Below are 27,399 nucleotides of genomic sequence, written 5' to 3' on the forward strand. Positions count from 1 at the left end.
TATAACAGCTGCAAAAAAGGTCCCTTAATGCCAAATTTTGCTCCGGGGTATCTGTTGGGGGGCGGGGCAGGTTTATTTTGCCCTGGGGCCCCATTGTTGCTTAAACCGGCCCTGGGCACAGCCACACACTCGGGCAGAGGCTGCCAACCTCGCCAGGTTGGCTGCTGCAACGGAGGGGACCCCTGGCCACCGCCTGGGAGCAGAGCTTCAGCAAGGAACACATAAGCTGCCAGGGGCTGAAGGAAGCCCCAGGTAAGTAGATCTGCTTTTTTTTTTTTTAAAAGACCCGATATTTCTTGAAGGACCACTGTAGCAAGGTATGGATGCTGCCATATTTATTTCCTTTAAAGCAATGCCAGTTGCCTGGCAGTCCTGCTGTTCCCCTGCCTCTAATACTTTTAGCCATAGACCCTGAACAAGCATGCAGCAGATCAGGTGTTTCTGACATTGTCACAAATCAAATCACATCTGTCAAAGATTAACTGCAAGCTTGTTTCTGGTGTGAATTAGACACTGCTGCAGCCAAATAGATCAGCAGGGCTGCCAGGCAACTGCTATTGTTTAACAGGAAATAAATCGTGCAGCCTCCATATTCTTCTCAATTCAGTTGTCCTTTAAAGCAGTAAGGAACTAGCACAACCCTGACTCGGAAGAGAAGTAGGAGCACATCATCATAGCAGAATAGTTTGCTGCTCGGATCTACTCCACCGAACTGTTACCGCATAAGTTAATATCATTAGGAAACCAGCAACTTTATAAGGTAAGCGAAGCGAGAGTAGAGCGGGACACTCTGGAATGGATTGTAATGAAGCGAGCACTCCAGCACTTCTCTCAGTCATCCTCCTGAGCCGCTGCTCCTGCTCTTCTAGACTAGAGGACCGCCTTATGAACTTGCCACTGGCCAATCACAGAGGCACGCTCGCCCCTTCCCCTTTTCTTTGCGCATGCCCTGATGGTGCGGGAGTTCAGTGCGTTGCACGCGGGAAAATACCCCCTTGCGCTCAGTGCTAGAATCAGCCTGGGAGTTCGTGGCGCGCATGCGCAGAAGCCCTCTCGCTGCCGTGGCTATGGACCGGCGGTCGTGGCTGTCAGTGGGGTTCATGGTGACTCTCCTCCTGTCCGGTGTGCTGTCACTGGAGCCAATCACCACAGCCGTAGCTATAGCCACCGCTTCTGCACTAACCGGGTACTTGTCCTACCCTCGCTTCTACTGCGGCCGGCTGGTGGAGTGCTGCGAGGATAAGCCTTTTAACAGCACAGGTGAGATGAGCCTGGAGGAGGGGCCTGGCAGCTGGACAGAGATCACATTTCTCTAGACAGGGGGGGTCACTTTATGTGGACTGTGTTGGACTTGGACTGATTCACAGAAGTCTATGAAGTCTGAGGACAACCAGGAAGCTGCTGATCATGCTTTGGAAAATTGTAAACAGTGCTGTAGCTGGAGTCATTGGGGTTCTAGATGAGAATGTTGAACACACCACACATACCACACACACCCACCACCACCCCCGCACAATTTGTACTGTTTCTCTTGAAATAATGGCACTGTGTAAATTGCTGTTCTTATAAACATTGCAATCTGCATTAGAGCTGGTGTGGTGTTGGTATGCCCTAGATCAGTATTTCTCAACATTTTATTGGTATGTAACCCTGCACTCACCAAGTACCCCCTAGCATAGTAAACATTATCACAAGTACCCCTTGACAAATATATATTTTTAATTGTAGCACATGATAATTGGTTCTAAACAATTTCTAAGCACTTACTATTGCTTTTAATTAGCTAAAATACTAATTTGGTGTTGTTTAAATATGATTGATCATTTTCTAAAACTCTAAATGTGTTCTTTTTGGCTAAATATGATACGTGTACCACACGCCCTACATGTCAAACTCCAAATCTGGCCCTCAGAGCAATTCAATTTTCCCCCCAAGTGGTTTCTCCACTTTGCATTATATTTGGCCCTCTCTAGACCACCAGGGAAGCTGTATTGGAGGCGAAACCTTAGATCATCAAGGAAGCCATATGGGGAGGTAGGGAAAAGCACTGAACACTAGGGAACTGTATAGGGGTGAGTGGGGGCCACTAGTCACCGGGGAACTGTATAGGGGAGGGAGGAGGACCACTGGACACCAGGGAACTGTAAAGGGGGTGGGCATCAGACACCACGGAACTTTACAATGGAGCAATGTGGCTTGTAGACATTGAGGTTGGCCCGCAACTTGGTTGCCAGTGTTCAATTTCGGTCCACTTTGTATTTGAGTTTGACACCCCTGCTCTAGATAATTATCATCCTCTAAACGCCATGATGTAGCAATGATGCACCATCATGCTGGGGCCCCGTTACTCACGTGCAATAGAGCGCTCAGTCTCACTGAAACAGCTGGATTGAAGACATGCATTGCACAATCACCCTATAATCATGCTCTGCCCAGCCTGGAAGCAGTGCAGGAAACTTCGAAAAGGACTGCGTCATTTTCTGTATGGACTGCACAGCAAGCAATAGCTGAAACTGGAGGGGGTGTGACCTCACTCACCTCCTCCTGTCTCTACTATTGCTTGCTGCGGTGCTAAAATAAATGTGCAATCCATACGGAGAAGGGCACAGTCCTTTTCTTCCTGCGCTGCTTGCGGGCAGAGCAGCACAAGATTATTATTATTATTATTATTTAGTATTTATATAGCTGCAACAACTTCCGCAGCGCTGTACAGAGTATATATAGTCTTTTCACTAACTGTCCCTCAGAGGAGCTCACAATCTAGTCCCTACCATAGTCATATGTCTATATTGTGTAGTCTAGGGACAATTTTAGGGGGAAGCCAATTAACTTATCTCTATGTTTTTGGGATGAGGGAGGAAACCAGAGTGCCCGGAGGAAACCCACACAGACACGGGGAGAACATACAAACTCTTTGCAGATGTTGACCTGGCTGGGTTTCGAACCGGGGACCCAGCGCTGCAAGGCGAGAGCGCTAACCACTACGCCACCGTGCTGCCCACATTATTAGAAATTATAGGTCATCAGCTCTTGTTTTCGAAATTAGCTGTTTTAGAGACTGAAAGTTCTGTTGCGCATGAGTAACATGGCCCTAGCATGATGGCGCATCATTTCTATGCCATGGCGTTTAGGGCATAACGAAGATCTAGGGCAGTGGTCCTCAAACTAAGGCCCGCAGGCCGAATGTGGCCCCCTGAGGCTTTTTTTACCGGCCCCCCGCACACCAATTGTATCACTTATAGATGCGGTCAGCTACATCTTTAAATATTGGTGGTCCGCATATAGAATAGCAGTGCTGGCACCACTCATCCACATGGAAGCCAGAAAGCAGTCATTCGCTGGTTTCCAATCAAATTCCACATCAGGTGACACTGCTGTCCAATTGGACTGCAGGTTGTCACCTGGGTATGCTTCACTCTCTGGCCTGCAAAGACTTCTACATCATCTTATGTATACTCCGGCCCCACAGCAGTCTGAAGTACATTGACCCGGCCCCTGACCCAAAACGTTTGGGGACCCCTGATCTAGGGCATACCAACACCATACAGGTTCAGATGGACAGCTGTCGTTGTCTTACCGATGGGATTTGTTATTTATTGTGATGTATGAGTGCATTCATGTCGCATTGTTTACTGTCCATTGCCATCATTAAGTCTAGGGCTGTGGTCGTTTGAGATTTCTCGGTTGCTACATGTAGCTTCTGGCTTAAGCAGCGGTTACAGTATCCCCCAAAAACTCAAATCGAGATGAAATATTGATGGTAAACAATGTTAAACTCTTTTCTGTCTGGTAGCACAAAAGTGTTTGGCGTTAGTCTACTTGAGGTGACCCAGCGGGAAACCTCTTAGGAAGTAATTCTCCAATCACAGCACCCACTACAACTTGAAGGGTTGTGGGCATAGTTATTACTTCAATCTAGCCACAACCTAGAGGATGCTGTCCATCCAATCACTTTAACAGAATTTCCCTATGCAGCTTCCTGCTGGGTAATCTCACGCCAAGCATGGTCAAAACCTGCAGCGAACCAAGTGAACTGGTGTAATTGGTCTCCCATGATGGCCACTATTGCTGATAATTATTGACTGCAAGTACTGACTATCATATATCTAAAGCTGCAAGTAGAGATGGTTAATGAAATGCAAATATGGTGAGTTTGCCTAAAAATCTAATTTAATGTAAATTACATACAGCTTGAAATTGGACCAATCAGAATAACTTCCTGCCAGTTTTTATTGGTCCAATTTCAAGCTGCATATCATTTTTTCCATTAACCTCCAGGACAGGTCCACCACGAGAACGACAGGCTCCTCCCAGGAACAGGAAACGTCCAGATAGAGTACTCTATAAATCTTTGTCCAACCCCTTGATCCTCAGTTGACGTTTCCTGTTCCAGGGAACAAGGAGTGCTCTGGTCGCTCGCCGGTCCGTCAGACCAGGTGTGTTTGGGACCCGGTTGGCGGCGGATGGTGGACCTGCCTAGAGAGGTGTTGGGGTCTGGTGGGGAGAAAGCGAGAGTTACCTTCTCCCATGGCTGTCCTGGCTGCCCGAGTTGCGGTGGATCCGGAGGACACGCGCGGCGTCCATGATTCCCCTGGAGCGGAGGCTAATGGCGCGCCGGAGGTGACGTGGATAGTCATGCGGGCCTCCAGAGGGTAGGCAGCTGATTGCCCTCAATGGCGGTGTACGCGTGACGTACTTCCGCCCTTACGCGGCGTCACTTCCGGTCGCGTGGGGGAAGAGACGCCGGAAGCCTGCATGGTTCGGCAGTTCGTGTGCTGAACGGAGCGGGATGGACGCTAAGCAGGAGCCAGGAAAGGTAAGCGTGGCGGAGGCTTGGTGACCTATATGGTATGAGCTGTACGCCCTATGCCGCGTCTGTACTGAGGTCTGTTATTAAATTGAGACTATGCAGTATAACATAACAGCCTGCTTAGCGTCTGATCTGAGGTCTGTATAACTATGCATAGAATAGAATGCTGGTACAGATTATTCGGGGAGATATACGGAGATGTGTGTATATATATGTTTGGATATTAAGACCTTTATAGATATATGTGTAAACCATTAGGGTATGGGCAACATAACAGTTATATGATTGGCCTTTATGATATATTCCCTTGACTACTATATGCAAAGAAAGTATATATATTATAGATTTCAGATGGATTATATGTATATGATATCTCTATACATGTTCCTTCTTTCCTGGTATCAGGGTTGCTATCACTCTTGATATTTGTGCACCAGGGTGTTTTTTCCCTTTTTGTTTGAGAAAGAGGGATGACATTATTTTTGTTGTTTGATTATTATAGGGCCCGGAGTCTACTGAGCCGACAAGGCCAAGAAGGCGGTGCCCGCTCTGTGATGCAAAAATGGCCCATAATTATAATAAGTAGTTTTGCCAACCTTGTTTAGTAAAACTAATACAGGAACAATCAGGGGGTTTAAGGAAGAATTAATGTCAGCTGTTAAAAGAGAAATGGCTGACACAATTAAATCATTAAGAGAAGTATTTGCCTCTGCTATCCCCCCAGCAACAGAGGCAGTAATTACAGGTACGAGTACGTCCATGCCGACCGTGGAGATACCAAATGCTGAGTCTCAGCTTATTAAACATAAAAATAAAAAGATGTTAAGACTTGGAATAGATGTCCCAAGCTTGATGCAGCATTCTCACAGGTTAATAAAGACAACAAATTAGCCTTTGAGGATCTGGGGTATCTGAAAGATCCACAAGATAAGGAAGTAGAATTGCCTTTAAAGAGAATCTGTATTGTTAAAATCGCACAAAAGACATCTCCTATTCCCCTCTGTCACAATTTCTCCGCTCCCCGCCGCATTAAAAGTGGTTAAAAACAGTTTTAAAAAGTTTGTTTATAAACAAACAAAATGGCCACTAAAACAGGAAGTAGGTTGATGTACAGTATGTCCACACATAGAAAATACATCCATACACAAGCAGGCTGTATACAGCCTTCCTTTTAAATCTCAAGAGATCATTTGTGTGTTTCTTTCCCCCCTGAGGGGGGAGTGCATAGCAGAACCACAACACTGAAGAACTTGGCAGCCTTCCAGACACAGGCTGACAAGTCTGACAAGGGAAAGATACATTGATTTATTACAGAGACTGTGATAGTACAAAGTGCTGCAGTAAGCCAGAACACATTAGAATAGCTTTTGGAACTTGTAGGATGAAAAAAAAACAAAAACAAAAAAAAAACAGGATGCAATTTTTGTTACGGAGTCCCTTTAAAAGGCCTGGACAGCAGCAGGTGCAAATTTTAGACCAGCAGCAGCTACAACATGTGTAGCAGGAGTTATATCTCTATGGGAAGCAGTGGCTGCTTGGTGTAATGGATAAGGGTGCTGCCTCTGACAAAGGAGACCAGAGTTCAGATCTCAGCTCTGTCTGTTCAGTAAGCCAGCACCTATTCAGTAGGAGACCTTAGGCAAGTCTTTCTAACACTGCTACTGCCTATAGAGCATGCCCTAGTGGCTGCAGCTCTGGTCCTTAGAGTAATTAAAAAGGTAGTGTGGTTCAGGGTCTAGAGGTTAAGACAGTTACCTACTAGCTACTACACACTGCATACTGGGTTCAGATCCCAGCTATGGTATATAAGGCCTGCGGCCACACTAAGCCGATAGCGCCGCTCTAGTCAGATCGTGGAGGCTAAGCGGCTTCAGGCCTGGTTAGTAGCTGCATGGGAGACCGGCTGTGAACCCCAGGTGCTGCAGGTGAGGAGCTTCTAAGCAGGAGATTCTAGAATCATTAGAGGTAGTTTCCAAGGCCACAGACTATATAATTGACGCAGCAGCCGAGAACATCAAGGTAAACGCAAAAACCTCGGCATTGATTAACACAGCAAGGTGCAGGAGGCTTTACTCCTTGAATCCAAATGAGGGAATATTCGACAAGGGTTATGCGTTTCCACCAATCCAACTGATTCCACGGATTTTACAAATCTAAACCCGTCAGCCTGGCTTCTGAGAAGTTCCCTCTAAGGATAAAGGGAGTTTAAGAGAGGGTCATCAGTACCTTGTTAGACTGTAGGAAGAAGGGACAAGGAAAATATACTTAAGATATTGGAAAACCTTCAATATGTGGCAGGAAGAGTCAGGGTTCAAGGGTGAATAAGTACCGACTGTTTTAGGGTTTCTACAGGATGGTGTAGCAAAGAATATGTCATTAAGTACCTTAAAGGTACAGGTAATGGGAATATCTACCTTTCGGGGGTAGGGTTAGCAAAGGACCCCCTTATCATCCAATATTTTAAATCAGTAGAAAGGAAACCTATGGTAAATAGGAAAGTTGGGATGTATCCTTAGTTTTGAAGGTATTGATAATAGAGCCCTTTGAACCCATATCATAAATTCCCTTCAGACTCCTAACAATGAAGATTGTATTTCTCATAGCTATTACCTCGGCTAGACGGGTGAATAAGTTAGAGGCCCTATGTTGCGACGAACCTTTTTGTATAATATTTAAGGATCTATTACCGTTATTTGAAGAAGAGCCGGGGTTAGATGTCAGAAGATGTCTTATATGCTACTTAGAGAGGGTAGCGGAGTTTAGGAGTTCTAGAGCCTTGCTAGTCAACACTTCAGGTGCTACAAGAGGCGGAAAGATGTCAAAAGGATCTATAGCTAAATGGGTAAAACTATGCATAGAGGAAGCCTATAGGATTACAGGAAATACTGTGTTAAATACAGTTAGAGCCCATTCAGCCAGAGCAGCAGCCACTTCATGGGCTTACAGAGCGGGTGCTACGCCAGAAGAAATCTGCAGAGCGGCTACATGTTTAAATCTAAGCACCTTCTCTAGACACTACAGAATGAACCTGATGTCTGCAAGGCAGCAATCATTTAGAAGGAAAATCCTGCAGGCAGTCAGCCCACCCAAAATTGGTAAGATTCTTGCTCATCTTCTCGTGGTGGACCTGTCCTGGAGGTTAATGGAAAAACCAATGTTAGTTACCTGGTAACATCCTTTTTAGTAACCTCCAGGACAGGTCCGTAACCCACCCGAGTAAAGGATTTATATGTGTATATAAGTACAAGAAAAGTATATGTATATGCAGTATGAATATTAAAACCCCTTTGTTTTTAGGAACAGTACTTGGAATTGACTGAGGATCAAGGGGTTGGACAAAGATTTATAGAGTACTCTATCTGGACGTTTCCTGTTCCTGGGAGGAGCCTGTCGTTCTCGTGGTGGACCTGTCCTGGAGGTTACTAAAAAGGATGTTACCAGGTAACTAACATTGGTTTCATGAAGTTTGAATTTTATTTGCATCTTGTTGACCATCTCTAATAATAATCCGAATATTTATATAGCGCTTTTCTCCTGTCGGACTCAAAGCGCTCAAGAGCTGCAGCCACTAGGACGCGCTCAGGAGGCCACCCTGCAGTGTTAGGGAGTCTTGCCCTGAACTCCTTACTGAATAGGTACTGACCCTAGCCAGGATTCGAACCCTGGTCTCCCATGTCATAGGCAGTGCCCTTAACCAGTACTCTATTCAGCCTCTAGCTGCAAGTACTAATCTGTGTTCTCCCCAGAATTTTTTTCCAGCTGGGTGGCATAAAAAAGTAGCCAGGTGGGGCACAATCAGGGGAATGCAGGGCCGGCACAACTCTACTTACAGCATAGGAGGTGGATGAGTAGATGAGCCGATTGCAGCCGGGTGCTCCCCAAATTTAGCTGGGTGTATCACCTGGCTAAAAGAGCTTGGGGAGAACACTGACTAATTGTCAAATTTCTAAAGAGGCGATCAGCCTCATAGATGTATCATAGATCACCACAGATTTGCCAGCCGATTTTTCTTTGGCCACAGACTTCAGTGAAGAGCAGCGGTGTTTCGGCCCCATGGAGAAGCACATGATCAGTTTCATAAGGAGATCATTTTGTAAGGCTCTGACTTGCTGTTATTACTTCCTGCTTTTGGCACAGAAAGTGGAAGGCGCACATGATAGAGACTACCAGGAGTGGAGACTTGCACATCTGTACCTGATTACTCTGATACCATAGGTGCCAAGCGTTTATTGGACCTGTGTACATGTGTGATACTCCCATTGTTGAATGCCTGATGAAGCGGGATCGTGCCCGTGAAACGCGTTGCGATATTGTTCGTGGAGTATGTAAATAAATTGTTTGTTCCCTAAGTGACAGAATTAAGTCCATTTTTGAGTGGCTGGTCCACCGCCGCTACCCGAATGTTTTAAACATTTTAGCATCTTTTATCCTTTTGGCGCCTCTGTACATCTATTGATCAAGATATCCACCCTGGGTGGAAGGGTGATAAACCCTCTTTTCCTTCTTCAGAGAGCGACTTCTTAATCCTGAGTGGGGACAGGTCTAATCTCCCCACCTGCCTTTACAGTGGTTACCTGAGCGGTAACCCATGTTTGTGAGTATAATACTTACTAATCATATTCCTTCATTTGATCCAATACTAACACTATATTGGGCTCTCGGTTTCTCTTTAACTCTGATACCATACTTCATCATGAATGTTTCTAATGTTGTTTTCTTTAAAATCCATGACAAGGTTATGTTGCATCTCTTGATTAATGTCGGACGTATGTTGGAAGTATTCATCCAAATTCTAAACAACTGACAAATTTTGAGGCTGGATTCACAGTGGTGAGTTGCATACCGCACTTGTTATGAGTGTGGATTGCAATGGAGACTGGACATAGATTTTAATACAAAACCTGCAGGCAGCCAGTTAGGATTATTACGTGATCAGTTTCAGCGCAGTACTGTGAACAGCCCCATAGAATTGTATGGGCAGACAGCTGACATGTAGAATTATTCTGCAACGCAACTGAGCACTGTGAACTAGCCCTGAGGGCTGGAACCCACTAGGAATGGCTGCAGCGCTTTTAAATCGCACAAGTGCTGTGCAGCGATCGCCAGGGTGATGAAATTTGCTCAGTTTAGCGTTTTTTTGTGTGTGTATGATTTAAAATAAACTTTATTACAGGGAGTGCAGAATTATTAGGCAAGTTGTATTTTTGAGGAATAATTTTATTATTGAACAACAACCATGTTCTCAATGAACCCAAAAAACTCATTAATATCAAAGCTGAATATTTTTCAAAGTAGTTTTTAGTTTGTTTTTAGTTTTAGCTATTTTAGGGGGATATCTGTGTGTGTGCAGGTGACTATTACTGTGCATAATTATTAGGCAACTTAACAAAAAACAAATATATACCCATTTCAATTATTTATGTTTACCAGTGAAACCAATATAACATCTCAACATTCACAAATATACATTTCTGACATTCAAAAACAAATCAGTGACCAATATAGCCACCTTTCTTTGCAAGGACACTCAAAAGCCTGCCATCCATGGATTTTGTCAGTGTTTTGATCTGTTCACCATCAACATTGCGTGCAGCAGCAACCACAGCCTCCCAGACACTGTTCAGAGAGGTGTACTGTTTTTTATGATGGACCACATGTTCTCAATGGGGTTCAGATCTGGTGAACAAGGAGGCCATGTCATTAGTTTTTCTTCTTTTATACCCTTTCTTGCCAGCCACGCTGTGGAGTACTTGGACGCGTGTGATGGAGCATTGTCCTGCATGAAAATCATGTTTTTCTTGAAGGATGCAGACTTCTTCCTGTTCCACTGCTTGAAGAAGGTGTCTTCCAGAAACTGGCAGTAGGACTGGTAGTTGAGCTTGACTCCATCCTCAACCCGAAAAGGCCCCACAAGCTCATCTTTGATGATACCAGCCCAAACCAGTACTCCACCTCCACCTTGCTGGCGTCTGAGTCGGACTGGAGCTCTCTGCCCTTTACCAATCCAGCCACGGGCCCATCCATCTGGCCCATCAAGACTCACTCTCATTTCATTAGTCCATAAAACCTTAGAAAAATCAGTCTTGAGATATTTCTTGGCCCAGTCTTGACGTTTCAGCTTGTGTGTCTTGTTCAGTGGTGGTCGTCTTTCAGCCTTTCTTACCTTGGCCATGTCTCTGAGTATTGCAAACCTTGTGCTTTTGGGCACTCCAGTGATGTTGCAGCTCTAAAATATGGCCAAACTGGTGGCAAGTGGCATCTTGGCAGCTGCACGCTTGACTTTTCTCAGTTCATGGGCAGTTATTTTGTGCCTTGGCTTTTCCACACGCTTCTTGCGACCCTGTTGACTATTTTGAATGAAACGCTTGATTGTTCGATGATCACGCTTCAGAAGCTTTTCAATTTTAAGAGTGCTGCATCCCTCTGCAAGATATCTCACTATTTTTGACTTTTCTGACCCTGTCAAGTCCTTCTTTTGACCCATTTTTCCAAAGGAAAGGAAGTTGCCTAATACTTATGCACACCTGATATAGGTGTTGATCCTATTAGACCACACCCCTTCTCATTACAGAGATGCACATCACCTAATATGCTTAATTGGTAGTAGGCTTTCGAGCCTATACAGCTTGGAGTAAGACAACATGCATAAAGAGGATGATGCGGTCAAAATACTCATTTGCCTAATAATTCTGCACTCCCTGTATACTAAACAGGTGTCATGATGTCTGGCTTCTGTCCGTAACCCCACCCCCTATTGGAAGAGGTCATAGGTGCTCTCTAGAACCACTCAGAGAAGAGCCTGTGACCGCTTCTGCTAGGGGGCCTGGCTACGGACAGAAGCCGGATATCGGGACACCCGGTAGGTATTAACGTTACTGAAAATTCGAATTGCTTGGTCCCCAAATTGTTACATAATCGATTGTCAAAATCGTTTTTCTGTCACTTGCCGTTCAGCCTCCTGGCTGCAAGTCACCTGAACCATTTGACACACGGCGGCTTTAACCGGCAGTGAAAAAACGTCGCATCTGAGCTGGGGTGCAACTATGTGGCGGGGGGCCTTTGCTGATTGCTAGCAAGCTTGTGGCCAGTGAACAGGTGCAGCTGCTTTTTGAAAAGAGGCCTTAAGGTGGCCACACACCATACTATTTTTTAAATATCTGTTCAATTTAAGAATTGCAATCAGTTTTTCTAACTGATTGTAACATTTCAAAAATCTGACCAATGTACCACACACATATGTTCAATTTTTCCCCAATTATGATAAAAATGATTGAAAACGCTGACAAAATTGCTAGGGTTTGTGTATTAATAATTTGACAATCTAACACACACCATACAATCTGTAGAAAGATTGAAGAAAAATATCTGGCATTCCGGATCGATAAAAATCGAAGAAACCGGGAAATCCGATCGGATTTTTCAGTCAAATGAAAAAAAAAAGCTTTCGATTATTTCGGGAGATCTGATCGGCTTTATCGAATTGCCATAAAATCGTATCATTTTGTTGTATCGTGTATGGCCACCTTTACAATGATTCCATAAACCCAACTGGTCTTGTGTCAGCAGTCCAGGCTGGGAAGCGGTACGGGGATATAGTACGGCTGAATAGAGTAGTAATAATGGTCAGCTTACACGGTTCCAAATTCCAGGAATTTCATCTTCGCTGAGGGCAAAGTAAGGCCTTACCCAGTATTAGAATAATGTTCAGTGTTCTCCCCAGCCTCTTTTAGCCGGGTGCTTCACCCGGCTAGTTTTGGTGACCACCCGGCTGTCATCGGCTCACCTCCTCCTATGCTGTAAGCAGAGTTGTGCAGAGAAGCACCGGCCCTGCATTCTCTCATCACGCCCCACCCGGCTACTTTTTCATGCCACCCGGCTACTTCTTCATGCCACCCTGCTGGAAAAAAATTCTGGGGAGAACACTGATGTTCCTAGTAAAGTGCTCAGTGGGTGCGTATGGTTTAAAGAGAATCTGTACTGTAAAATTCTTACAATAAAAAGCATACCATTCTATTCATTATGTTCTCCTGGGCCCCTCTGTGCTGTTTCTGCCACTACCTGCTGCAATCCTGGCTTGTAATTGCCATTTTTATGCAGTGTTTACAAACAAAAGACATAGCAAGTGATACGCTGAGAGGAGCTCAGTGTGTGAGTCATACAGATTGTGCAGGGGGCCTGGAGAGGGTGTGTATAGCTTCTAGCCAATCACAAGCAGCATAGCACATTCCAGCCTGACCGCCTCAGCCCGACAGAGGAAAGAAGATTAGATCATATAACAGAGATAATACAGCCACTGTGCAACTAGAAAAGGCTGCAGTAATCCAGACCACATTAGAACAGGTATAGTAACTTATAGGATACAAGAAATAAGGATGAACATTTTGTTAGTCTCTTTAAGCTTTACTAAAGTGGATTTATCCTTTACCACCTCTCATTTCTCAGCCTTCCAGGAAGCCTTGGAGCAGAAGCTTTTTGGCCAGCACCTGGCTCGGGACATCATCTTCCGAGGACTTTCTGGGTTTATGAGCAATGAGAACCCCAAGAAGCCTCTGACTTTATCCCTGCATGGCTGGACTGGCATCGGCAAGAACTTCATCAGCAAAATCATTGCGGAGAATGTCTATGAGCTGGGAATGAACAGCAAATACGTCCATCTCTTTGTGTCCGATTTGCATTTCCCACATGACAACCTGATCTCTCTTTACAAGGTGCAGTCATGACTCCGTCTAGAACTATTGTGTTGTGCGCTGCTTTCCTGCTCCTTGAGAGTCGCACTGCCTCCACTTGATGGCTGCTTTCTTAATCTATATCAACACAGGTTGCACATAGAGTAATAAAATCCCCTGCCAAAAATGCATGTATACCATATAATCTCGTTCTAGTAAACTCATATTTGTTTCCTTTTAAGCAATACCTGTTGCCTGGCAGCCCTGCTGATCTATTTGGCTGCAATAGTGTCTGAATAACACTGGAAACAAGCATGCAGCTAATTTTGTCAGATTTGAGGGAAATGTCAGAAACACCTGATCTGCTGCAAGCTTGTTCGGGGAGTACGGCTAATAGTATTGGAGACAGATCAGCAGGATAGCCAAGCAACAAGTATTGCTTAAAAGGAAATAAATATGGCAGCCTCCATATACCTCTTGCTTCAAGTTCCCTTTAACCCTAACACATCCCCGAACATCCATCATTAAGACAGAGCCTTCATAGGGGGATCAAGTGACATGGTTACTGTGTTTATATATATATATATATATATATATATATATATATATATATATATATATATATATATATATATATATATATATATATATATATATATATATATATATATATATATATATATATATATATAGCACTGTCTTATGGCAACCTCCAGAGATGGTTGCCCATAGGACAAATTGCACTTCTTTTCAAGCCTGGAATCTGTACTCAGTAGTTTAAATTGTCCAGATATTCTCTTCCTGCTGGAGCAATTGTTACTTATTTCCCCTTCCTGCAATATATGAGTGAAAGTTGGAGCTTTCACCATCTGTGGCAGGATCATTGTAGAATTGGCTGTATCTGCACAGATATACTAGTACAAGGATATAGACTCTGAAAAATGTATATGCAAAAAAGTAAAAAAAAGTTTTTTTATTAATTTCAAAAAGCAAAAAAGTGCAAAGATATCCATACAATACACCCTTCAGGAAATATATTCCATATCAAAAAGTGACACATGTAGAACAATGGTTAACGTAGAGTGACCAGATTTTTGTGGGTCCAGCCTGGGGGGGGCGCGCGCGCAGCAAAAAAATGGGCGTGGCCATGACATTGTATGGGCGGAGCTAACGTAATTATGTAACAGCGAGGCATAAGAAAGCAGTGTTTACGCCATGATGTGGACAAACGAGACTTTGCATCATGGGTGTGCAGAAACTGTGTGATGCTAATAGTATACCGTAACCACAAAGCAGCAAACATAGCCATCTATGACCATTAAATAATAAATGCAGTAACAGTTACCCCGGACACCAGAAAATAAACGCAATGGGCAACATGTCAGCACAAAATAACCGCAATGCGGCCAACATGTCAGTATAAAATAAATGCAATGCGGGCAAACATGTCAGTATAAAATAAATGCAATGCGGGCAAACATGTCAGTACAAAATAAACGCAATGCGGGCAAACGTCAGTACAAAATTAACGCAATGCGGGCAAACATGTCAGTACAAAATAAACGCAATGTGGGCAACATGTCAGTACAAAATAAACGCAATGCGGGCAAACATTTCACCAGAAAATAAACGCAATGCGGTCAATCATTTCACCAGAAAATAAACGCAATGCGGGCAAACATGTCAGTACAAAATAAACGCAATGCGGGCAACATGTCAGTACAAAATAAACGCAATGCGGGCAACATGTCAGTACAAAATAAACGCAACGCGGGCAAACATTTCACCAGAAAATAAACGCAATGCGGGCAAACATTTCACCAGAAAATAAACGCAATGCGGGCAAACATTTCACCAGAAAATTAACGCAATGCGGGCAAGCCTTTCACCAGAAAATTAACGCAATGCGGGCAAGCCTTTCACCAGAAAATTAACGCAATGCGGGCAAGCATTTCACCAGAAAAGAAACGCAATGCGGGCAAGCATTTCACCGGAAAAGAAACGCAATGCGGGCAAACATTTCACCAGAAAAGAAACGCAATGCGGGCAAACATTTCACTAGAAAAGAAACGCAATGCGGGCAAACATTTCACCAGAAAAGAAACGCAATGCGGGCAAACATCTCACCAGAAAAGAAACGCAATGCGGGCAATCATTTCACCAGAAAAACGCAATGCGGGCAAACATTTCACCAGAAAAGAAATGCACCGCGGGCAAACATTTCACCAGAAAAGAAATGCACCGCGGGCAAACATTTCACCAGAAAAGAAACGCACCGCGGGCAAACATTTCACCAGAAAAGAAACGCAATGCGGGCAAACATTTCACCAGAAAAGAAACGCAATGCGGGCAAACATTTCACCTGGAAAAGAAAGCATTTACTCACCTGGCAGAAGTCTCCGGCCTCTGGCGCGCTGCTCCCGGGACCACCTTCCCCCTGCATATCTCCCGTGCTGACAGGGCTACGGCAAGATGGCGCCCGAAGCCCTGTACTGGAGAGACAAATAGTCTTCGGCAGCCATCTTGCCGTAGCCCTGCTCGCCTGCCGGTGTCGGAACAGACACCGGAAGGAGGAGGCTGGAGCGGGGCTGCGGGCAATGAACTGGCACGGCGTCTATAGACGCCGCTGCCAGTTCATAAGGATAGAGTGGCCAGAGTCCCGAGGCCGGGACGTCCTGCTGCTGAAAGCGGGACGCTTCCCGGGACCTCATTAAGCCTGGGACAGCGGACCCCGAATCCGGGACGCGTCCCGGGCAATCCGGGACGTCTGGTCACTCTAGTTAACGGGAACCTTAAAGAGAACCTGAGGTGGGATTTAATTATGTTAGTGGGGCACAGAGGCTGGTTGTGCACACTAACACCACCCTCTGTTGCCCCATGGTGTGCCTCCAGGACCCCCCTGCGCGCCGCTTTACCCCCTGCAGTGCTGGCGACACACAGCGTGTCGCCAGCACAATGTTTACCTATGCGCTGTCTGTCAGCGCCGCTCCCCCGCCTCCTCCGTATCGGCGCTACCCGCCCGCGTCACTTCCCTCCAATCAGCGGGAGGGAAGGGACACGGGCGGGTAGCGCCGATATGGAGGAGGCGGGGGAGCGGCGCTGACAGACAGCGCATAGGTAAACATTGTGCTGGCGACACGCTGTGTGTCGCCAGCACTGTGGGGGGTATAGCGGCGTGCAGGGGGGTCCTGGAGGCACACCATGGGGCAACAGAGGGTGGTGTTAGTGTGCACAACCAGCCTCTGTGCCCCACTAACATAATTAAATCCCACCTCGGGTTCTCTTTAACTATGGATGTTTCCTTTTAAACAATACCAGTTGCTTGTCAGTCCTGCTGATCTCTTTTGCTGCAGTAGTGGCTGAATCCCACACCTGAAACAAGCATGCAGCTAATCCAGTCTGACTTCAGTCAGAGCACCTGATCTGCATGCTTGTTGAGGCGCTGTGGCTAAAAGTATTGGAGACACAGGATCAGCAACAGAGCCAGGCAACTGGTATTATTGTAAAAGAAAAAATCCATATCCTTCTCAGTTTAGGTTCCCTTTAACCACTTGAGGACCCACCCTTTACCCCCCCTTAAGGACCAGCGCTGTTTGTTGTGATCTGTGCTGGGTGGGCTCTGCAGCCCCCAGCACAGATCAGCGGGCACGCAGAGCGATCAGATCGCCCCCCTTTTTTCCCCCCTATGGGGATGATGTGCAGGGGGGGTCTGATCGCTCCTGCGTGTAGGCATGTTGCGGGGGGGGGGCACCTCAAAGCCCCCCTCCGCGGCGACATTCTCCCCCTCCCTCTCCTACCTCCCTTCCCCGGAGATCCGGGCTGCACAGGACGCTATCCGTCCTGTGCAGCCAGTGGCAGGACGTCCCCTGTCACATGGCGGCGATCCCCGGCCGCTGATTGGCCGGGGATCGCCGAGTCCTGCAGCTGCCACTTTGCCGACGCACGGTATAAGCGTGCGGTCGGCAAGTGGTTAAAGGAGTTATCAGGCAAAAAAAAATGAGTTTCACTTACCTGGGGCTTACCATCCCCATGCAGCCATCCTGTGCCATCGTAGTCACTCACTGCTGCTCCAGTCCCCTGCCACCAGCTAGTTTCGTTTTTGCCGACCTCTGGGTCAGCGGGCCGCATTGCGTACATTTTTACGCATTGAACCACCAACGTGTAAAAATGTATGTGTTGAAGTTCCTGCATCAGCGGGAATGCGTAAAAATGTACGCAATGCGGTCCGCTTACCCCGAGGTCGGCAAAAACAAAACTAGCTGGCGGCGGGGGACTGGAGCAGCAGTGAGTGACTACGATGGCACAGGATGGCTGCATGGGGCCTGATAACTCCTTTTAATATCGAGGCGACAATGTCGACTTGTTTCGGGAAAGACCCTTCATCAGGCCTCCATATGTATTGGTACAAATCTGTATCTCAAATACACAAGTCACATAGAGTAGACCATCTGGACAAAACAAAGCCAGGAAAACCACTCAATCCATCTTCTACCAGGGAAATGCATACAGCAAAAGGGTTTATACTTTACCCAGGGCTTCCTCCAGCTGCCTGTAGTCCGGGGGGGGGGGTCCCATCTGTTCTGACGCTGGCAGCCCCGGTAATGTCCCCCCACTGCATGCTTGGTTCTGGCCGCGCACATCCTTTGTTGCGCTCCTGTTACTGGGAGTGCTCTGTGCCTGTGCAGATACTAGCCTTAGCAGCAGAGGCGCGGGGTTGACAGCGGGAGAAATGCACGGGGCTGGACACCCACAGACTACAAGGGGGCTCGGGGGAAGACTCAGGCAAGTATAAATCCTTGTGGTTTTATCCATCTTGCATTTCCTTTTAAAGGGAACCTGAAGTGAGAGGAATAAAGAGGTTGCCATCTTCATTTCCTTAAAAACAATGCCAGTTGCCTGGCTGCCATATTGAACTTTTGGCTCGAATTGTTTTTGAGTCACACACGCATGCCACAAGCATGCAGCCAGTGGAGTCAAAGCTTGCATGCTCGTTCTGGGCCAATGACTTGAAGTATTAGAGGCAGAACATCAGCACGGGAGTCAGGCAGGTGACATTGTTAGTGAATGAAGATGGCAGCCTTCATAGTCCACTCACTTCAGGTTCCCTCAAATAAACATTTTATCCTTTGTTGTGTAACTGGCATGCGGTTTGAGTGCAGTGTGGGTTTCCTCAGGATCTGGTGACAGTGGTGAGAACCCTCTATATTTTGCTGAGCATATAAGCAGGCAGTCTGGTATTTACACCTGGGATTTATTGCTCTGTTTCAGGACCAGTTACAGTCCTGGATTCGGGGAAACGTCTCTAATTGTCCTCGGTCTCTATTTATATTTGATGAGATGGACAAGTTGCACCCGGGTCTTATTGACACAATCAAGCCTTTCTTGGACTATTATGAACAGATCGATGGAATCTCCTATCGCAAAGCCATCTTCATTTTCCTAAGGTAACAGAGAGAAATGCTTTTTGATGCTTCATGCAGGGAATGCATCCAGAGTCTGTCTCGCTTTCTCAACCAGGGTTCCTTGAGGACCTTGGCTGGTAGGGGAGAAGGTTTCAAACATACATCCTTGGCTGTATTGTGTCCTCTACACTCATTGTCTGCCCATCCTCAATCCCAAGCTCCCTACTTGCTCACTACTGGTACATGAGGAGGACAAAACAATGCGCGGGGGGGGGGGGGGGGGGGGGGGTAATACAGTAAGGAAATTGTAACTCTGAGGCCTTGTTCACATCTAATATCAAAATCGCTGACGGCAGTGATTTTCGATTTTCTCGTGTGTGTTTTCATCTCTCCCCTTCCCGGCGCTCCACTGCGCGGTACGTTTTTGTGCAAAGCGCTATTGCAGAGCGATTCAGTTTTTTCACTTTTTTTTTTTTTGAGCTACCAAATACCATGTATTTATTCTTAAAAATGCTCATGCAATCGCAAAGCGATTTTGTGAGCGTTTTGCGTTTTTTCTATACCTTACATTGAGATAAAATCGCCTCAAAAATGGTACAGGCACCGCTCTTCTGAGCAGATTGGAAACAAACCGCTCAGATGTGAACTCTCTCATAGAGAATCATTGTACAAGCGTTTTTTGGGCGATTTTGAAATCGCCCTTCGTGTGAACGAGCAAAAAACAAGCAAAAACGCCCTTAGTATGAACGAGCCCTTACAGTGAGGGAAAGGTGGGAAAAAGAAACACAGCTTAGTTATATGTATGCTAGCCACTGTACATATACGTGTTTATCTTATCATGTCACATGTTGGTTCAGGTGTCCCTTAAAGGAATTAGGCAATAAAACCAAAAAGGAGTTTCACTTACCTGGGGCTTCTACCAGCCCCATGCAGCCATCCTGTGCCCTCGTAGTCACTCACTGCTGCTCCAGTCCCCGCTGGCAGCTAGTTTAGTTTTTGCCGACCTCGGTGTCAACGGGCCGCATTGCATACATTTTTACGCATTCCTGCTAGTGCAGGAACATTAACACATACGTTTTTACGCGTTACTGCTACCAGTAACGTGTAAAAACGTATGTGTTAATGTTCCTGCACCAGCGGGAATGCGTAAAAATGTACGCAACGCGGCCCGCCGACCCAGAGGAGCTAAACTAGCTGGCGGCGGGGGGACTGGAGCAGCAGTGAGTGACTACGAGGGCACAGGATGGCTGCATGGGGCTGGTAGGAGCTCCAGGTGAGTGAAACTCATTTTTGTTTTTTGCTTGACAATTCCTTTAAAAGACATTCAGCTGAGACAATAAAAATTCGATTTTTAAACACAAAATAAGATGTCAGGATCCTAGGACAGTCCGAGTAGAGCAGCTATACCATCGATACAAATGTTAATCATCATTTTATTTTTGTGTAAGGTTTGCTTTCTGTAAACTAGCACCATTGTTTTGTTTTTAGCTGCAGTAGCTTTTAGCTTTTCTTCCGCTAATATACAGTGTGGCGCCTCTAGTATGTACTATGGATTTGCTGTGTTTTGTGAGGTTGATTGATCTCATAGGCAGTTGGTAAGAATTGCATTTTGAGCTCTGAGGTGACAGGAAAGGGTTCATGTGCTCTAATCTGTGCTGTCTTTCCTCAGCAATGCAGGGGGTGAGGTCATCAACCGGGTAGTGCTGGATTCTTGGAAGGCCGGGAAGATCAGGGAGGACATACAGCTGAAGGATTTGGAGTCTGTACTCTCTGTGGCGTTATTCAACAACCGAGACAGTAAGTGGTATTAAAGCAAGAGTGAAATACTTGTAAAAATCTTAAAAGCCCGACTTAACCCAAAATTGTACAAAGTAACAAAGATGTTAATGTTGAATAGTGTAAAATTAATAGTGTTCCCTTCAGAATAGGACTTGATATGTCCATTGTGCAGCTCTGCTTGCCTACAGCTGTGCACCTATCTATACCAGTTTAAAGACGAACATGGGTGGAAAAATGATGTGTGTGCCAGAGCCGGTTATGTAAAGCTCTCTCACTGGGCTGCTGCAGCCCGTCCCCAGCTCAGCAGCCAATTAGGCCTTGTCTGTTGAGCTGGGGTGGACCACAGCAAGCAGGTGGGTGTGGCCATAGAGCTTCTGAACACCATTACAGTTTTGCCCAGGAGGGTGCTGGATTTTCTGACATTAATGAATTGCCGTTATGAATGGATTATTTAAGTGTACCTGAGGTGGTATAAAAAAAGGAAATTATACATACCTGTGACTTCCTCCAGCCCCCTTCAAGCCGATCGCTCCCTCACCATCCTCCCGGGCCACCTTGATCCTCCGCTAGCCGAGCCGCAAAGTCCTTTGGTCAGGACATACTGCTCGGCTGCACATGCACCCTCATCACACTCCCGTCGGCAAGAGCATTCTGTGTTGACAGGAGTGTGATGGGGATGAGCGTGCAGCCGGACTGCATTCGCGACTTACCCCACTGGAGATCGAAGTAGCCCTGGAGGATGGTGGGGAAATGATCGGTCTGAAGGGGGCTGGAGGAACCCCCTGGTATGTATCATTATTTTACCCAGATCTCTGGTTTCCTTTAACCCTACCACTTGCCAATCCTTGTAGCAGTAATAGAGAACCTTACATTGCAGGTTCTGTTTTTTTTTATCAGTGGACTTCATTGAGACCTTTTCTGCCCTAACAAAAATCACCTGCCCCCCCCCCCCCCCCCCCCCCCACACCACCACCACCAAGAAGTTGAGGTCCTCCACAGCCCCAGACCCACCTGTGGCTGCAGGAGCTGCTCCCCTATACTTACACATCTGGACAGGACAGCCCCTGAGAAATACACACTATATACAAAAGTAGAGCCAATAGGTTCTGCGTCTCTGGCCAAGAAGGTGAGATGACACTGTTCTACAGTGATGTGAAAAACTATTTGCCCCCTTCCTGACTTTTGCATGGTTGTCACACTTAAATGTTTCTGCTCATCAAAAACCGTTAACTATTAGTCAAAGATACCATAATTGAACACAAAATGCAGTTATAAATGATGGTTTTTATTAATTAGTGAGAAAAAAAACTCAAAACCTACATGGCCCTGTGTGAAAAAGAAATTGCCCCTAATAACTTTGGAGACAAAAACAAAAGACCGAGAGCCTAAATGGTGTGGTATATCAAGGAACAGGGACACAATTAATAGAAACGGATTTATACTCACAAACATGGGTTTGTGAGCCCCAATCCAGGCAACCACTCCATATGCAGGTGGGGAGAATTAGAACCTGACCCCACTCAGGTATAAGATGTCGCTCTCTGTAGAAGAAATTAGGAAAAATCCTTGCCACCCCGGGTGGACTGCATTGTGTTTAGGATAAGAACCAGAGGCGCCAAAAAGAGTAAAACAATACTAAGTTTAAAAACTAGGGGGGAGACGTACTCACCACCCTTTCCGCAGTCTGCGGAAAGGGTGGTGAGTACGTCTCCCCCCTAGTTTTTAAACTTAGTATTGTTTTACTCTTTTTGGCGCCTCTGCCCCTAATAACTGGTTGGGCCACCCTTAGCAGCAATAACTGCAATCAAGCGTTTGCGATAACTTGCAACGAGTCTTTTACAGCGCTCTGGAGGAATTTTGGCCCACTCATCTTTGCAGAATTGTTGTAATTCAGCTTTATTTGAGGGTTTTCTAGCATGAACCGCCTTTTTAAGGTCATGCCACAACATCTCAATAGGATTCAGGTCAGGACTTTGACTAGGCCACTCCAAAGTCTTCATTTTGTTTTTCTTCAGCCATTCAGAGGTGTATTTGCTGATGTGTTTTGGGTCATTGTCCTGCTGCAGCACCCAAGATCGCTTCATCTTGAGTTGACGAACAGATGGCCGGACATTCTCCTTCAGGATTTTTTGGTAGGCAGTAGAATTCATGGTTCCATCTATCACAGCAAGCCTTCCAGGTCCTTAAGCAGCAAAACAACCCCAGACCATCACACTACCACCACCATATTTTACTGTTGGTATGATGTTCTTTTGCTGAAATGCTGTGTTACTTCTACGCCAGATGTAACGGGACACGCACCTTCCAAAAGTTCAACTTTTGTCTCATCGGTCCACAAGGTAGTTTCTCAAAAGTCTTGGCAATCATTGAGATGTTTTTTAGCAAAATTGAGACGAGCCTTAATGTTCTTTTTGCTTAAGTGGTTTGCGCCTTGGATCTCTGCCATGCAGGCCGTTTTTGCCCAGTCTCTTTCTTATGGTGGAGTCGTGAACACTGACCTTAATTGAGGCAAGTGAGGCCTGCAGTTCTTTAGATGTTGTCCTGGGGTCTTTTGTGGCCTCTCGGATGAGTTTTCTCTGCGCTCTTGGGGTAATTTTGGTCGGCCGGCCACTCCTGGGAAGGTTCATCACTGTTCATGTTTTTGCCATTTGTGGATAATGGCTCTCACTGTGGTTCGTTGGGAGTCCCAAAGCTTTAGAAATGGCTTTATAACATTTACCAGACTGATAGATCTCAATTACTTTTGTTCTCATTTGTTCCTGAATTTCTTTGGATCTTGGCGTGATGTCTAGCTTTTGAGGTGCTTTTGGTCTACTTCTCTGTGTCAGATAGCACCTATTTAAGTGATTTCTTGATTGAAACAGGTGTGGCAGTAATCAGGCCTGGGGGTGACTACAGAAATTGAACTCAGGTGTGATAAACCACAGTTATTTTTTTAACAAGGGGGGGCAATCACTTTTTCACACAGGACCATGTAGATTTGGAGTTCTTTTTCTCACTAAATAATAAAAACCATCATTTAAAACTGCATTTTGTGTTCAATTATATTATCTTTAAAGAGGAGCTGTTAGGTATAAGGTCTCAGAGAAAATAAACACATATATCAGTAGCTAAAGATTGGCTGTACTTACATTACATATGCATTTCACTGTCCACGTTTGGATTTCACAGAATTTGTATATAGTATATGCAGAGATAGATGCTCCTGACAGCTCATGGCAGGCTCCATGTTTTTCTGTCAAATGTGTCGTCATGTCCTGCCTGCTTCCTGATCACAGAAAAGCTGGTACTTGAACAACACAGTGTGCAGTGAATATTAATGAGCCATGTGGCTAGGAACAATAGCTGACTCCTGCAGTGTACTCTGCCCGGAGATTTATCAGTGCTACGCGCTGGACTGATTAGAAGCTGCTGTAACGTCTCATTAGCAGCCGAGGGGAGGGCCCCAGAATGCTTTGCAGTTTAGTATGCGGCTTGCGTCCTTATGGGTCTATAACAGCCTTTAAGATAAGCACACATCAAAGGTAACTGAGATTTTTATCTTCACTAATGGCTTTTGGGCTTCCTTCTAAACTGTTTAACACAGGAGAATAGAGGTTTAAATTAGCTTCTGCAGCCTGACAGTTATGCTGGGAATACACGGTTCGTTTTTGCCTTCGTTTAAACCTTCGATTCGTTCGGTAAACGAATCGAGTGTTGAAAACGTATGTGAAAATAGTCATAATCTCATTATAGTTTCGATTAATAGACCCCAAAAACGAACGACTAGTGATCGAACATGTTTGATATTATCTCTCTTTATCCATCTAATCGAGCCATTGGTAGGCTTGATGGCTGTTCAGATCGATTATACATTCGTTTTTGCTAGTCCGTCCCTGTAAAAAGGGATTTTCGTTTCGTTTCTTTGCAGCCTTCGATCATTGGAAAAACGAAACCATCAGAATCGGAAAAAAAAACTAAACCGTGGGTGGTGATATTAACCGTATGACTGATTATTTCGGGATCGAAAAGGACAAAAGGCACAATCGAAACGAAGGTTTAAACGAAGGCAAAAACGAACCGTGTATTCCCAGCATTACTCTTTAACCAATAGTTAATGGTTTTTGATGAGCAGAAACATTTAAGTGTGACAAACATGCAAAAGAATAAGAAATCAGGAAGGGGGCAAATAGTTTTTCACACCACTGTATTAAGCTATTATTTGCGAGGTTAGAACATTGCCGAGATGGGATCAAGTGGAGGAACATTAAGCTTAGACTTAAAGTACCCCAAAATGGAAGCCATTGATGAAAGTTTTTGTTGTCCTCTCCAGGTGGCTTTTGGCACAGCAGCCTTATTGACAAGAATTTGATCGATTTCTACGTCCCCTTCTTGCCCCTGGAATACAAACACGTAAAGCAGTGCGTCATTGCCGAGCTAAAACAACGTGGGGTGGAAGCGGATGAAGACCTGGCATCCCGCGTGGCCAAGGAGATGACCTATTTCCCCAAAGAAAGCAGACTGTTTTCTGACAAAGGCTGTAAGACTGTCACAACTAAAGTGAACCTTTATCTATGACCGTTGAATCTCGCCAACGACGGCGATACCCACATTTGCCTCCTTTGTTCTGATTTGTTACTTCCCAGCGGGAATTGGATGTTTTATACTCCTAAATGGCTGCTATATTTTTTTATCTATGTTTCTCAGGGATACGCGAGAGCTTCCTCAACCATGTGGTTTGAGGAGCCTAAATTCGAATCATGAAGTGGAATATAGTGTAACGAGATAATTATGTGTTTCAGTAATAATACTAGTTGGGGCTTTCCTGGTATCTCATGGTCTTATTGGGTTTTAAGGGTTAAAGCTTAGATTTGAGTATTAGACTCTCACGAACCTTTATTCCTGTTTTTCGAGTTTTTGATGGTGATTAATGATGCCGAACATTTCTCCTCACTCCATGCTCCTTCCCCACCATCAGAAATGCTTCTGACAGCCTCAAAGAATTTTACGACCTCTTATCAAGTACCAGAAAGAGACTAGGCTGCAATCTGCTGGAAATAGGCTGGAATTTATAGTACTGGATTATTAACCCTGATAACCAAAATAGGAAACAGAGAAAGCAGGCAAGTTCTAAGTAGGATTACTACTACTGTATATACATGGTTTTAACTCATTATGCCACATGTCACTTTAAGATCCACTTCTTTTAGTTCTTTATAGTTCTTCTTATCTGTGAATTGTGCTTGTCTATAGGAAGAGCGGTGTTCCTGCAGGAGGATGTGTTGTTTGTTTCTGCAGGAGGATGGGTTATGTGTGTCCATGCAGGAGGATGGGTTGTGTTTATTCCTGCAGGAGGGCAGGACTATGTGTGTTCCTGCAGGAGGGCAGGACTATGTGTGTTCCTGCAGGAGGATGAGTTATGTGTGTTCCTGCAGGAGGATGAGTTATGTGTGTTCCTGCAGGAGGATGAGTTATTATGTGTGTTCCTGCAGGAGGATGAGTTATGTTTGTTCCTGCAGGAGGATGAGTTATGTTTGTTCCTGCAGGAGGATGGGTTATGTTTGTTAGTACATAAAGAGAACCAGTGATGTGTTTGTAATAACTTGACTTTTCACAATGGAATGCCTGGTTTTCTGCTCAGATTAGAGCTTGACGCAGGTTTGGAGACCTGAGAACTGTTCTCATCTTCAACCCACTTTTATCATTGTTGCATCACAAAGTAGGGATTGCCTAATAAAGTTTGGCTTGTTTAACACTTTTGGTTTCTGCCTAGACACAAGCAGGTCATAAAGTGTATGGTGTTGAATATCTATTTGGCCTGAGTGGTTGTATTGTACTGCATCGTGGGAAGCTTCTTTTCACTTGAACTGAATGTTGTTGAAATTGACAGTCCTCAGTTTTTCAAACAGGGAGGGCTGTTATGGACCTGTGTATGACCTCATAGCAAACCATATTGGCTTGGTTCACACATTTAATCTGTGCATTTCCAGTCCAATCCTATCAGTTTTACCTGACAGGATTGGAGCTGTACACCTTTTATGTGTGAACACACCCATAGAAAACTGATACAAAACTGACAGGACTGGACCGGAAATGTACAGATTTATGTGTGAACCATGCCATATAAAACACATACAAAACTGATGCCAGCTGTCAAAAATTGACAGGACTGGACACCTTTTTATGTGTGAACCCAGCTGAATTGCTTTGCTTACTAGTCTTATAAAACACATCAGAAAGGAACAGTTTAGCCCCTTGCACACTGGCCGTGGTGCTCTTCCCTGCGCCAAAGGGACATGCACGTCTATGGAGACTTGCACAGTTCACACGGTGCGATGAAAGTATCCAAATCGCTGCAATACCATTGCAAAGGCCGCAGCGTATTACCACATGAACCACGCTTACTGCAAGGATTATGCACTACTGCAAGTCAATGGACGAAGTGTGGTTGACGGGAGCGCTGTGCAACGGGAATCCCAGTGATGTATTTTCTGCCCAGCAGAGAGTGCGTCACTAGCCGGGGGCGGGCCTATGCGTATGACCCCGTCAAAGGGTCATATGAAGCCTCATTCCTGTGGTGCACACATCGCGTCACGCCCAACAGGTGTGCAACCGGCCTAATATGGGAGCTACCATTGCTCAGCTTGTTCCAAGTGGTGTAATCTGTGGATGTAGCAGTCTAACCTAGTGGTTTTATCATTATGTTCATGTCCAAAGGAAATGTTAGTGACGGGTGGCCAGGTAGAGTCCCCCTCCCCCAACA

The 27,399-nt window shown here is 45.3% G+C and overlaps 1 protein-coding gene and 1 pseudogene across 1 annotated transcript; both read left to right on the plus strand.

Annotated features, from left to right (window-relative positions):
* Positions 1 to 980: 980 nt before the first annotated feature.
* LOC137527717 (torsin-1A-like) lies at positions 981 to 26,391 on the plus strand. The gene is made up of 5 exons (XM_068248511.1): positions 981 to 1,260; positions 13,253 to 13,518; positions 18,745 to 18,920; positions 20,548 to 20,675; positions 24,970 to 26,391. The coding sequence occupies exons 1-5, from the start codon at positions 1,038 to 1,040 to the stop codon at positions 25,212 to 25,214; spliced, it is 1,038 nt and encodes a 345-aa protein (XP_068104612.1). The 5' UTR covers positions 981 to 1,037; the 3' UTR covers positions 25,215 to 26,391.
* Positions 6,621 to 6,738, plus strand: LOC137529180 (5S ribosomal RNA; annotated as a pseudogene).
* Positions 26,392 to 27,399: the final 1,008 nt, after the last annotated feature.

Source organism: Hyperolius riggenbachi, chromosome 8 (genome assembly GCF_040937935.1).
Source record: "Hyperolius riggenbachi isolate aHypRig1 chromosome 8, aHypRig1.pri, whole genome shotgun sequence".
In the NCBI taxonomy this organism is placed as follows: domain Eukaryota; kingdom Metazoa; phylum Chordata; class Amphibia; order Anura; family Hyperoliidae; genus Hyperolius; species Hyperolius riggenbachi.

Bases quoted from the DNA above. Each gene is read 5' to 3' on its own strand.
- LOC137527717 (XM_068248511.1), top strand. From the start codon at position 1,038: ATGCGCAGAAGCCCTCTCGCTGCCGTGGCTATGGACCGGCGGTCGTGG. The intron at 18,921-20,547 runs GTAACAGAGAGA...GTCTTTCCTCAG, and splicing joins GCCATCTTCATTTTCCTAAG to CAATGCAGGGGGTGAGGTCA. The intron at 20,676-24,969 runs GTAAGTGGTATT...TGTCCTCTCCAG, and splicing joins GTTATTCAACAACCGAGACA to GTGGCTTTTGGCACAGCAGC.